Source organism: Hemicordylus capensis, chromosome 2 (genome assembly GCF_027244095.1).
Source record: "Hemicordylus capensis ecotype Gifberg chromosome 2, rHemCap1.1.pri, whole genome shotgun sequence".
Classification (NCBI taxonomy): Eukaryota; Metazoa; Chordata; class Lepidosauria; order Squamata; family Cordylidae; genus Hemicordylus; species Hemicordylus capensis.
The window spans coordinates 186,258,456-186,272,544 of NC_069658.1; the positions used below are offsets into that span (position 1 = coordinate 186,258,456).

The 14,089-nt window shown below is 43.3% G+C and overlaps 1 protein-coding gene across 9 annotated transcripts in view; it reads left to right on the forward strand.

Moving 5' to 3' along the window:
- The window catches only part of WNK3 (WNK lysine deficient protein kinase 3), a 160,820-nt gene extending 146,761 nt beyond the window's left edge, over positions 1-14,059 (forward strand). For all 9 annotated transcript variants that reach the window (XM_053295654.1, XM_053295653.1, XM_053295652.1 and 6 more), the window contains 5 exons: positions 1,613-2,079; positions 3,177-3,388; positions 3,985-4,086; positions 6,810-7,009; positions 8,309-14,059. In XM_053295654.1, the coding sequence (XP_053151629.1) occupies positions 1,613-2,079; positions 3,177-3,388; positions 3,985-4,086; positions 6,810-7,009; positions 8,309-8,641 (1,314 nt within the window). In that variant the 3' untranslated portion in view covers positions 8,642-14,059. The remainder of the gene's footprint in view (positions 1-1,612; positions 2,080-3,176; positions 3,389-3,984; positions 4,087-6,809; positions 7,010-8,308) is intronic.
- Positions 14,060-14,089: the final 30 nt, after the last annotated feature.

Consider the following 14,089-nt stretch of genomic DNA (forward strand, 5'->3'; position numbering starts at 1 on the left):
GTGTCTCTCCCTCTCTCTCCATCTCTCCTTCTCCCTTCATTGTGTCTCAGTCTTTATGAAACCACTTTGTGCCCCCCACCCACCCCGTCTGCTTACTGCACAGCTGTAGACAGTTTGCTGCCACTGAGAGGATTTCCTGGCAGGCCTTTATTGAGGCATACTGAGCCTGTTAATTCAAAGGAGTTTTTAAAGGAACCCATAAACCTGATTACTGAATGGAGATTCTCTTTCTCACTTCGGAGTCCTCATAAATATTTTCTAGAATCTTTCTTATAGACCTTGTTGGGCTTTTTCCTTGTTTTGTGTGGTGTTTTTAACCATAGGCCAGTTGGCTGTAAACTGAAAGTCAGTTCTGTGATTTGACTAGAAGTAGTGTGTTTATATTACTACAGTCCAGGTTAGTGGTGGCATGGCCTCTTACATTGTTTTCCTTTTTTTTTAATGGAAGGTAAGCATTTGCTTTCTTGTTTAGGCTGTATAAACTAAAGCTTCTGCATGCATTTAATAGCTTTTCAAGTTGACATACAGAAAACCTTCTTACTTGTGCAAGCTGTATGGTTGAAAAGTATGTTTTAGTGGACATGTTTTAATCTTTTCCATATTTCTAATGATATCGACTTAAATGTATCCTGTGGGAATAGAGATTTAACTAAATGAAACCCCAGGAATCCTGGCTCTTTGCAGTCCTTCCTTGTCTTATGCGCAATTGCAGAGGTTTGCAATGTTGAAGACACTGGCTGACACCCACACTGTCATGGCAGTAGTGTTTGTGCAGTGTTTAGTAATCCAGAGTCCTGCTAGGTGTGGAGGGAATGGGGACAATTTTTGGTGATCTGTCCTACACGATTGGTGAAAATAAGCTTCCCCCACATACCTAGTGGAGCTCTGGATTACTCAATGCTAGAGAGGCACTTTTCACACTCTACACCATTAGCAGGCTGTTTAACACTGAGACTAAAGCAGACCTGACAGAATGCAGGGTGGCAGGCTGGATTTGCAGTGGCACTTGAATCTTTTGTAGATTGATTCCTTCCTGCTTGTCTCCACCACTCCACCACTTTCCTGGAAAACGGAATCTAGGGATGTGCACAGAACCAGTTTGGAGGCCCTTTATGGGCCTCTGAACCAGTTCAGTCGACTGGCGGTTCCACTGGTTTGAAGGTGGGGAGGAGCATACCTTTAAAGGTGAGTGAGGGTGTGTTACCCCTTCCGCTGCATTTCCCCTGCTGGTGCTCCATTGAATAAGTCCCTGTTGGGGCAGCAGCATACGTCCCTGCTGCCCCAGTGTCCTTGACCAGAAGTTAAAGGAAGTACCCAGCGCATGCACTGGGCAAGCAAGACATGTGCGCACATGCACGCTGGGTACTTCCTTTAACTTACAGCCGCAGAGGACACCAGGGCGGCAAGGAGGTACACTGCCACCTCGATGGGGACATATTCAATGGAGCACCAGCGGGGGAAATGCGGCAGGAGAGGTAAGGGCACCCTCCCCCACCCTTAAAGGTATGCTCCTCCCACCTTCGAACCACCCTCCACCGGTTCCGTGCACATCCCTAATGGTATCTACCAAGCTAATGCTCTCTGTCTCTTTCTTTCTCTGTCCATGCCTCAGGTCATCACGGTGCCACAGCAACTGACTTTGTGTGGCTCAGAAAGTGAACTCTGTGAGAAGCCTCCTTCCTCTGAGCTGGGGCCAGAAGAAGTGGCTCCCACACCAGGAGAAATTGTTGTGTTGGCCAGTGCCATGGGTGAAACAGATGCATCCTCCACCCCCCCTGAGCAGCGGGAGCTAGAGGAAACCTCTGCTACTGCTAGTAGCATGCAGTCTGGCTCAGAGCCCTGGGCCAAAAGCAGTGTGGTGCGGAAGCAACCTAGTTCTGACAGCGAACTTTCTGCCCCTATGGGTGGTAGCCTGGAGGGCTGGGAACGAAGCCAGCAGCCACAGGAAGAGCAGGGTGGCACCCACACAAAGAGGCGCAGCTCGCTCTTTTACTCTCCGTCTTCTCCGATGAGCAGCGATGATGAATCAGAGATTGAAGATGAGGACCTGAAGGTGGAGCTGCAGCGTTTGCGGGAGAAGTAAGGGATTCCTCCCCCCATTTCCCCAGTCACTAAAACTTGAGCCTTTTGACACTTTCTCATAGTTCTAACTCCAAACCTAATGAGTGACCAAAATATGGAAAGAGTGGAGTACAGCAGGATCTTCTCTAGGCTCCATTGTACTGGTGATCAAAGTTTCTGATTTTGAGTGGGATTATATCTGATAAAGCCTGGCTTGGTTAGCCTGCTACTTTCATATGGTTCCTTGTCTGCTCATGTCATATATGATTACTATTAGTCCTATATTATCCGTTAAGTATAGGACTGTCACTGATCAAAGAATTCTCAGTCAATGAATCATACAAGCTTTAATTGATTAACTAAGCAATTCAGTCTGTATAAATTTGGATATGAATACAATAATTCTGAAGGAAAATTCATCCTTTCTTTGCTTTTAGATTATTTGCAACAGGGATCTTCTCAGATGAGGCATTTTCTCTTCTATAAGAGAACAGGAGCAGTGCTTTTTCTAGGAAGGTGCCTGATGGTGACTAACCTAAAGCCACCCAGTGAGTCCTAGACTGAACTGGCACTTGAATTAAGGACTTCTGGATCCTGTTCTAACCACTGAACAAACACTGACTCTTACATGCGATGAGCCCTTTGCTTAGCCTGGGCTGAGTTTGTTAGCTTTATCTTTTGGTTGAGCTGACATGCACTGAAGATCAGCTTTCCATTGAATGACTGTCAATGTCAATAAAGCCCTGAACGGCTTAGGTTCGAGTTATCTTAGAGAGCGCCTTCTTCTGCACGATCCCCACTGCACGTTAAGGTCATCTGAGGAGGTCCATCTTCAGTTACCACCAGCATGTCTGGTGGTGATTCAGAGGCGGGCCTTCTCTATAGCCACTCCTGGGCTGTGGAATGCACTCCCAGCAGAATTCTGTAATCTGAGTTCATTATTGGCCTTCAGGAGAGCCATTAAAACTTATCCGTTTGGCCTGCCCTTCCAGGGTTTTTAAACTGTTTTTAAACTATAAAGGTTTGGCCTGGTTTCCAAAGGTTTTTTAAAAACTGCAGAAATTATAAAGTCACTAGCTTCTTCCTGCTAAGGCTGTGTTTCCTCCTTCATTTAGGCACATTCAGGAAGTAGTGAGCCTTCAGGCTCAACAGAACAGAGAGTTGCAGGAATTGTATGAACGGCTCCGCTCAATCAAAGACAGCAGGTCGGAATCCTCTGAAGTATCTCTGCAACTGTCCTCTCCACGCCGCCCCAAGTCTTTCAAAAGCAAGCTGCGCAGCAGGCCACAGTCTCTCTCGCATGCTGACAATGGCATTGTTGCTGCTGGTAAGGAAAATGAAGTGGGAGGCAAATCACCAATTTAGTGCCAGTAAGTAGATTCATCAGGGTTAGGGTTTCTTCATCTGATTGTGAGCCCTTTGGAGGACAGGCAACCATTTTATTTTATTTTATTTTTTCTGTGTCAACCACTTTGGGAGCTTTTGTTGAAAAGCGGTATATAAATATTCATCATATTCATCTGGAACAAAAGAACAAAGTTCACCAGTGTGCTGTTGAGTCAGTTAATAGGCAGAAGTTTCCCCCCAAAAAATGTTTCTCATTCCTCTTTGCTTTCTTTGCTATGGTCATTATGTCAAGGGTAGAAGTGTTGCTCCTTTTCTTCACCACACCAGACGTAGCAAAGTGGTGACCAGCTCACCACACCAGACGTAGCAAAAGTTTAGAGTGTGTGTTTTCCCCAGCAAGCCAAGCTTTTCAAAACTCTTAAAAATGGCTGCCACTTGGGTACCCAGATGTCTGAGAAAACCTTGCAGATATTAGCCTTGGATAAAACTCATTTCTTTGACCACCTCAGTAAACTAGTTTTATTGCTTCTAATCATATGCCTCCCCGCATCCTGCCCCCTCTTATTTACTCCACAGAATGCTGTTGCGCTACAACTGCTGCCTCTGTAATAGATTATCAGCTGAGCATTCAGGCCCATTTACTGCACCAAAGCTGTTCACAAGCAGAGTCTAACCAAGGTATTTGCAAACTCCATACTGTGCTGAAGTAACAATGTATATGTCTCCATCAACACATTATGTGTGGATACTAGGGATGTGCACAAATCGATTTGTGTTGCATCAAATAATCCCTGATTTGTGTCCCAATCTGTCCCTCTGAATTACCCCAGAATCAATTTGGATTTGATTTGATTCAGTTCAGACCACTTATAAAGGTTCTAGGGGCACCAAATTTGGGTGGTCAGTAGGTTCCCATGGGTGCCACCTACCACCCATATTTCAAGGCAGTGGGGCACTTGGTTGATTTTTAATGATTTTATTTAATTTTTACTGATTTTGTGTATTTCCACCATAGGAAATAACAGGGATTCGAAGTTGCCCTATCCTAACCCTAACATGGATCCTCAGCTAAAAGCTAAGCTCTAGCCCTTGTAGAAGACGGAGCAAAATGTGCGTTCACTATTTTTCAAGTGTTTGAATTCTTTGGTGGTCTTAATAACTTTTCCTCATAATGACTCCCTATGAGGATTCATTATACACCTTCATTTCTTCTCTTCATTTTGACTGTCATTGGACAGTGCCAACTGTTGACTACACCCCCCACACTGAGGTACTCAGTTTATTTTTTAGGTATTTTTGAAGTGTTTAGATTCTTTGGTGTCTTCATTACACACCTTCAATTCTTCTGTTCATTTTGACCCAACTGCTTTGTGGGTAGGAACGGGGAATTAGTGGCATACCATGTGCCAACTACCCCCTCAACCCGCAAGCCACTGGGTAAAGGTAAAGTTGTGCCGTCAAGTCTGTGTCAACTCTCGGTGACCACAAAGCCATGTGGTTTTCTTTGGTAGAATACAGGAGGGGTTTACCATTGCCATAACCTGCAAAGTATGAGATGATGCCTTTCAGCATCTTCTTATATCGCTGCTGTCCGATATAGGTGTTTCCCATAGTCTGGGAAACATACCAGTGGGGATTTGAACCAGAAACCTCTTGCTCCCTAGGCAGGTTATTTCCCCACTGCACCATTAGGTGGCCACTCGGTGCTAAGTTTATATTTTAGGAATTTTTGAGGTGTTTAGACTCTTTGTTATGTAATGAATCTTCATAGGGATTCATTATGAGAAAAGGTTATTAGATACCAAAGAGTCTAAACACTTGAAAAATTCTTAGAACATGAACTGAGTATTACCCCACTGCCTTGCGGTTGGGAGGAAGCTGTTGTTGGCACATGGTCGTTGACACTGTTCAGACAGTCAAAATGAATAGAAGAAATGAAGGTGTGTAATGAATCCTCATAGGGATTCATTGAGGAAAAGTTATTATACACCAAAGAATCTAAACACTTGAAAATAGTGACCACACATTTTGCTCCATAACTCCACTCTAGGGAAATTAATAAGAGAAATCCAAATCTCAAATTGATTTGAATAGAATCTGAGAATTTGGGCTTGATTCTAGCCAATGGACACGGGGTGATTTGTTCTGTCTCCAAGTCACCCAAATCAGCTTGATTTGGGTACAAATCGATTTGTACCCAAATAGATTTGCATATCCCTAGTGGATACATCCCCTTGCCCTGGAAATTTACTGTTTCATGGTCTCATATCTTACAAACCTGGCATTGTCTCAGTTGATACAGGAGATCATCTAGGATGAATTAGCTCCTCCCACTTGCTCCAGGGGCAGGACTATGATAATTAGAAAGCTTTTAGATATAGTTGGAGGAGAGAGACCCCTTCAGTTTTTTCTGTCCTGCTGCTATAGAGCCACACACTTAAGGTTGCGAGTCAGTGGGATGTAGATATACTTACTATAGGGCTATAAAAGCTCCCACACCTGCAACTTCACTGTGCAAGCACAGAATCTGATATCTGGCATTCTGGGCCTTTTCAAGGTCTGTTTTTTCTTTAAAAAACAACACATATTCTAGCAGTCGTGACTGAGAATGCCTTTTTGGAGCACTCTGCCGGCACTGGTGTTTGCTGCAGTAAAACATTCAAAGTGTGGAAAGGGAAATGCAATGATTGACTGACTGACTGATTGCATTTTGGGGCTGCTTTTCATGTTCTGATCGTGTCAGACAACATGATATTCTTATGTATGTTTATTTTTTCAGGGAGCCATAGCCAATTGTGGCTCTCTAGAAATATCAAGTACTTAGGGATGCACATCTCCCCTTTACAGCTTCTGTTCATCCTGACAGACACCCATGCACCTTTAAGGCTGTGCAGAGTGTGAAGCTGCTGTGTGAGAAAATGGAGCCAGTGACTTTCAAAGGTTCTGAACCTGGAAGGCTGTGGGCAAACTTTTCCATGGTTGGAGTGGGGCTGGCCTGCTTAGCTCTTTATCTTCCTCACACAGCTAAGATTCCCTGGTCACCTGCTTAACCTGTTTGGCCATCTCTTCCGCGTCTCCTTGCTTTTTCCTTCCTCTATTTCTCTCTCTACCCCATCATTTATTTAAAAGCAAATTCAGATTCTACCACAACCTATATTTGGAGATGGCATAAATTAGGCTTACGTATGCAAATCTGCTGATACTGCAAGGCTTATTCAAAATACAAATTTGACTTTCCTGAGTACAGAAACTTAGACTTCTTGATACGCAGCATCACAGTCCTGTTTCTTGTTGCTGTTATAATCCGCCCCAAGCGAAAAGAAACCTAAGCAACATCCATCGTGTCACTGTTTTAACACCGCTTTCTGTAATATCCCTTTTAAAATATCCCTCCACCCTAGACCAGCTCTGCATTGTCAGCACTACATCTTGCCAGCAGTCTCCAGCCAGTAAGAAAGGGATGTTCACAGATGACTTGCACAAACTGGTGGATGACTGGACAAAAGAAAAGGTGGGGAACTCTCTTATCAAGCCGAGCCTCAACCAGATCAAACAGAACAAGCACCGGCTGGACACTGACAGCTGGAGCAAAGTATATGAGGTGAGGGTTAGTGGTGGATGTATACAGAGGGTTGGATTGTGTGGTGTAGTCAGTGAAGCGATCTGTAAGCTGAAGGGACCTTGTTGCTGGCTTGCTGGGTGGTGACCTTGGACAAAACCTTTCCTCTATCTGCAACTTTAATCTCATGAAATCCCGTGGGTTGAAACAGAACCCTACCCAAGGCATGATGAGTAGCTGCCTGTTTTTAACCAGAGATTACACTGAGGTGGTTCAACTGTATTTGAGAAGTACAAACCCCTAATTCACTCAGGATTTTTATTCTGACACAGAGAATTTGGTGCCTCTAGGGCCTTCTAATCTCCAAGACATTAGTCAGGTGGTTGCCAACCCCAAAATTGCATTGTCTGAAGGTTTAAATCCTGGTCACCAGGAGTGGACCCCGACTTGACGGCACAACTTTACTTACCTACTTCAATCCTGCTGCATTAAGGGAGCTGAGCAGCAGCAGCAGGGAGTGCACGTCTTTTTTTCTGGAGAGTGGTGGCTGAATGGTAGAGCACCTGCTTTGCAGGCAGAAGATCCTAGGTTCAGTCCCTGGCATTTGGGAAAAGGATGGGCTAGAAAAGTCCTGCTGGAAGTGTTAGAGACACTGCCAATTCATGTAGACAATACTGAGGGTGATAGGTGAATGGTCTGACTCGGCAAAAGACTCGGGGATGGGGCTGTAGCTCAGTACTAGAGGTAGGTTGTATGCAGAAGGTCTCAGGTTCAATCTCTCGCACCTCCTGCCTGTAACCTTAGAGAGCTGCTGCTAGTCAGTGTAGACAGCATTGAGCTAGAATAGATGGACCAATGGACTTCCTAGGTATAAACCAGATACCTGTGCTCCTGTGCAAGATTTCTAGGAGCATGAAGCTACAGAGCAGGTGCCTAAAAGCAGCTTTTCCCCTTGGGAATTTTAGGGTCAGAGAATGGGATAAAGATGAACTTACCCAGCCTAAATTACACAAACAAGTGAGTGTTTGTGCTCAAGGGTGTCTTGCCCAGCTCCTACGGTGCCTGTTAGCTGAAGTGTTTGAAATTGCCATTGTTCTGCAAACTATTCTTAAGTTTAGTTGACCTGGACAGAAAAACCTCTGGGTCTTTAGTTTTCACAGCAGCTGTGAGGATGGCAGGGAGATTGTTTTGCTTCCTACAATTTAATCTTCTTTTGTATGCTTATTGTTAGCACAATGTAGCAAATGGTTAAAAAAAAGTATCTGTTGAAATGTGCGAAGGACAACTGCTGTGTGGATTTCTCATTTTAAACACCACCTTGTTTCTCTTGTTGTTTGAAAGACAACGACGACATCTACAGTGGGTTACACATCTACGTGGATTTCCTCGCTTTCCCAGATCCATGGGACTGTACCAGCTGCTTTGCCCCAAGGACTTCCCCTCTCGCCCTTTTCTGGAACACTGACGCCCTACGGAGTGCCCCATGTCTGCCAGTACAACACCATGGCGGGGACAGCTTACCCAGTGCAATGGGTGGGCGTTTCTGGGACAGCCCAGCAGTCTGTTGTTGTCCCTACTCAGCCTGTGGGACCTTTTCAGCCAGGGATAAGCATGCCAGCCTTTCCAGCATCACCTGTGCAAAACCCATCTCCCATCCCCCCTGGTCCCAAATGAAGGCGGATGGCTAAAGGAGGATAGATATGGGGACTGTGCCTATAACTCATGATTCCATTCCTCTGCCTTGCATTCTGCGGCCTGGATTTTGGGGTGAATTCCCCAGTGCAGTGACGTGATGGGAGTAGTGGGAGACTGCCTTTGCACTCTCCTCTTTGAATACTTGATTTAATTTTCTTTGGGGGGGATTTTTTTAAGTACTTGAGAGAGCCTTGGCCTGTGCATCTCATCGTTCTGGAGATGGAAAACATGCCCATGTGCTGCTTAGTAATGAGCCTTTCCTGTCATTCTTGCCCTGGCCCCTTCCTTCCCTCTGTTTCTATGGTTTTTGAGGTTGAATCAAAATCTTAAATCATACACATACTGGTGTCTGAGTTGATGTATTGAAGAGGAGGGAGCAGCAGTGAAGTGTAATGCCTCAGATTCTCCTTAAATGTATGTTTCTGTCTGGTTTTGTTGGCAGCTCAGGATAGCTGGGGTAAAAACTGGCTTGATTTTTAAGTTGAGCAGTTGTCACGGAACCCTGACTTGAACCCTGACTTAAACCCTGCCCAAGTGATAGACCTCTTAGAGAGTGGGGAACTAATATAAGGGTGAGACATATGATTGCCACCAGTTTGTTCATTTTGTAAGGCCTGTAGTTGTTCCTGAGCAATTCAGTACAGCTGTTTATATAATGGCAGCTAAATCCTTATACGCACACTGCATTCTATAGATGCATTTGTGTTGTTGGCCTGATTTTTGTATTTGAGTTTTGGGGTTGTGGCTTTTTAAAAACTTTATTTTGCAGCTGACACAAACCTTTTATTGTGAAGAGGGTGGGGACAGAGTGGGAAATGTCTAGGGAGCTTTTTAAAAACCGGTCCTTTCTCCCATTCGCACCTCATTTGTAATCCATACTTGACATTTTTTTTAATGGGCTGAAAATTATGCATGGAAACAGGGTCATGTGCACGTAGCTTTGCATTTAGTGGACTGCCTTACTATGACAGGGGCTCCTAGTTTAATTAACAGTGTTATCTCTTGCAGCATAAAATGTGTACGTGGTTGCTGAGCTTGATCACTTACTACCAAGATTAAGCAGTCAATCTTTTCAGTGAGCTTTTGCCAATTTAAATAAGCTCTGCAAGCATGTATGGTGGCAAAAAAAGTAGTGCTGGGTTCCTTGTGGCAGACATTCTGGTTGTTGTTTTTAGCCATATCTAACCTAAAGAGGAAAACATATTAGTTCAAAAACCCTAGAGATTGGCATCTGCTGTGTACAACTTACATGCAAGGCCACTGCTTCCTGGAGTGTTAGACCCTATGCAGCTCTTTAATTTTATAAACTGCATATTGACTGTCCCACAAGGACTATGCTTGTGAGTTCCTTTTGACAGATTAGTTTAATTTGATGGTACCACATTGGCTTAGTTGGGGCATAGACTAGGAAGGTGGTGTTAATTTGCTGGAGGTGGTCTATGGAGACTGTGGCGGTGGTCTTAATTAATATTCTGCTGTTCTTCGCTTCCTTATGTAGAGTTTAGCTCCCCCCACCTCCCGGTGGAGCCTTTTGTGTATCCAGAGGTTTGCTTCCCTTGGACCCTAGAGTCTTTGAAACATATGCTGACACATACCTGGACTTGCTTCTTCTCTTCACATAACTGGATAGAGAATTGCAAAGCTCAGTAGTATTTTACAAACTGACAGAGTTATATCTTTTTGTCTCTGGTATGGTGTGAGAGATTTGCAATGTTGCTGAACACTGAAGCTGACTTGCTTTGCTGAGGAATTTTGAAGTAGAGGAAGGTTGCATCTCTCCGGTGCAGCTGAGACAAAGTATATGGATTTCAACTGACCATGTCTCATTTAAAACAATGGGATTTAATAATTTTAAATCAAAGTACTTTGATTTAATGCTAGAGTGGACAATCTGTAATATTTTTCATTTTTGATGTAGTTGGGGGAGACAAGCCACTTGAGAACCTAGCCTCTTAAAGTTGCATTTGGAATTTAAGTGAATCCAAGAGTACCTATGTGTTTTGCAATTATCTTTCGTCTCCTTCCCACCTCTGGACAAAAGACCCTGTTTCCTGTGCATAATACAGCCTCCTTGTTCTGCCTGCAAAGATTTGCAGTGCCTTGTGATAGATAATCTTTAGCATCTTTTCAGATTTTTACTGAAAAGGTGGGAAAAGTAGTTGTAGTCTTCTGAAGTTTGATGATGTTTGAACAGTGCATTGCTGCACTTCCTATAAGCAGCAGTGAAGTTATATATACCTGGGGTGGGGGAATTTCAGTTTAAAGAAATGAGGGGAGAGCACTGTTCTCTCTTCTCTCTCTCCCTCTCCAAAACAGTAACACTTCTTTAATTTTTTTATTTGGTCTTGTTTCCATCTCTTTTAAAACAGGCACTTTCACTGCAAATAAATGTTTTCTGCTTGAGAAAGGACTAGCAGAACTCACAGAAAAGCATGGGATTTTGTGCTGTATTTGAAATATGTTGCCAAGTTAGAAGATTTGAAATTCCTGAACACAAACCATTAGAAAATGTCACTGAGGGCCATTTCACATTTTCTGTGGCAAGCCTGTGTGCCATGATGTGGCACATCGGTGTTTCGGTAGCAGGTACATAAAGTGTGAATGACAGGCACCTCTCCTTCAGCCACAGTGTGCTGTAAACATGTTGAAGAGCTATGGCCCAATCGAGGCTCCCAGGAACATGGACATAGTTCAGGATCTGTGTCTGTCATTCACACTTCATATATTTGCTGTGGGAAATGCTGGTGTATCTATGGCAAATAGATGCACCAGATTTGCTCCACAAAGTGTCAAGTGTCCCTTAATGTCAAAGGCAAACTAGATGTGACAGGACAGACTCGTGTGAGAACTGGGTTGCTGCTAATTTCCTTTGAGGGGATCATTTAAAGTCCAGCACAGGCAGGCCAGGAGGGGGGATACTGAACCTATACTTCATCCTCCCCACAAAAGCTTCTTTTCAGCTTTTTTTCTCCTGATTAAATTTTTGATGGAAGTAATCCCACTGAGGAGAAATAGGTGGAGTGGGATGAGGGAAGGAGGAATACAGATGAGTGGGGGAGGCTTCAGATTCAACCCCTCTCCTCTCACCTTATTGGATATTGGCATGACCCATATTCTAACATTCTAGTTTTGCCCCTCAGTTGAGAATAGCAGAGCAGAACAGAGCAGATCTCTGTGTTAACTTTTTTTCCTTTTGGATATTATCAGAATTGCAGAAAGATGAGACTTGATTTTGAGGGGAGGGGGAGGAGACACAGGGATTCTGTTGTTGGCAGCAACAATTGTGCATCCTCATAACTTCTAGCTCCTGCCTTATATGGCCAAAGACCATAGGGTAGTTTGTAAGAGAGTTGAAGATAGTGTGGTAGAGCCATCATAGCCTTTGCTGTGCATGCTCATTTTAATGCAGGACAGAACAAATGAGCAATGGGTTGTTGGCTTCACAGGTTTCTGGAAGGTTACCAAAGTCTATTTGGCCATGGATGATATGAAGGAACAGGAAAAAATCATGCACATTATGGGCTATGAGGCTTTTATCATACCACCTTCAAATTTCTGGGGTAATAATAATTTAAAAAACCCTATGATCTTTCTTCAGCCTGTGTCACAATATACTCCCAACTCTGAAGCTGTAAAGGCCTGAGTTGACACAGTCTAGAAAATTAAGAGAGGCACTGACTTGTACATTTGACAAAGGAGGAAAAATATTTGGTATGACTGTATTGGTTTTGAATCTCTGTATTTAATGTCAAACATCTCGATCTTTCCCTTCCTTCTCCTTGAAGTTTTGTTTTTCTTTTAGACATGAATCCTGACAAGGAATCAAATGTGAATTTAGTTTGGGGGTGTTTTTAAAGGCACTTTTCTGCTGTGATGCTTGAGAATAAGCCTGTATGAAATGAATGGAATGTATCATTTTAATAATGGGGGTGTATTTTTCCATTGTATTCCAGTTGAGTTTTTCCATGTTACCTTTAAAGTTTTATTTTCTTATCTACCTCATTTGTTAGTGCTGTTTAAATCTAGGCTGTGACCTAAAGAACCTGTTCTACTGTTTTTATTTCCTGTATTATTCTTACAGTCTATTTTAAAATCTGAGCTGGTATCTTAATACATACATACCTTTCCCCCACTTGCAGTTTGACATGAGCAGTTCAGATTCTATTTATTGTTTTAAAGAGGATGTTTAACTTTCACAAGGAAGACTTGTCACCTTGCATTTAACCTATAGCAACAGATGAATGAAAAGAACAAATGCACATTTGTTTCTAGTGTATGTTGCAACTGGTTGAGGAAGCTTAGTGAAGTGACCCATTGCCTCATTAGTCTTCCATTTGGCAATGAACCTGACATACATGGGAAAAACAAGTCTGAAAACCTTGCTTTGTTTAGGAAGGAATTCTTCTTGTGTATTTGCATTGAGTTATTGCTGACAATTAATCTACTGAGAGTGGTGCCAACATAACACTCCCAGCCTCTTGTGGCGGAGGGCTCAGCGGCAGGACACAGGGTTGCACTCTTCCTACCTCCAGCCCACGACATCACTTGCACACATTGCCCCCCTTCTGCCCTCTCCCTTGGCTGACCTTATCCACTGTTACAACTTATTTCAGCGCCAATCTCAACCAGGCTTAATGCTAAAATGACATTTGCTTTTTCCTGTGCCAACCTTAGCTTTAACCATGGTTAAAATTGATGTGGGGAATGCATGTAAGACAGGGAAGGGAGCACACAGTCCCATAGTCTGACACCATCACCAGATTTTAAAAATCAAGAGCATTACACTGACACAGGCATGAGGCCTTCTGTTGCATTTACCTCAACACAATGATACATTCCTGGTTGTGCTCAATTCAGAACTCCAGCAACACATTTGTAAGAGTTCTGTCACTTCTCTTTCTTTTTAAAAGACTCTGTTCTTCATAAATCTTTCTGGCATTTATATTCCAGCCCACACCCAAATAGAAAAGCACTAATTATGAGCTTTATAGTAATATAGGTTCCCAGAACTAAATCAAACTTCAAATGTAAAGAGCTTTTTACAAGGGCCTGATGCAATTCATACACTGTGATTTTGCAGCCAGCTCCCTATGAGCCTTAGAATCAAACTGCAGCTAAGCCCCTAGCACATCATGCTTTTTTGGCTCTCATCTTGTGTAAAGATGATCTTGACATGGCCTTTTTGAAGTTAGTGCAGCTGAGCCAGCTTAAACCAGTAATGTTAGGGGAAATGCAGTTCTATCATCCATTTATTCATCCTGTGCTCTTTTTTTGAGGTGGAGGCGAAGAGTTCGATACAGCAAAACCTGTAAAAGGCCTAAGTCTGTGTTTTAACTAGCCACTGAACTGACACCATACTACTTGTATCTTTCCACATAAAATGGCTGCTTCATACAATATGTTTCTGGTGCAGAAACTGGCTCCCTG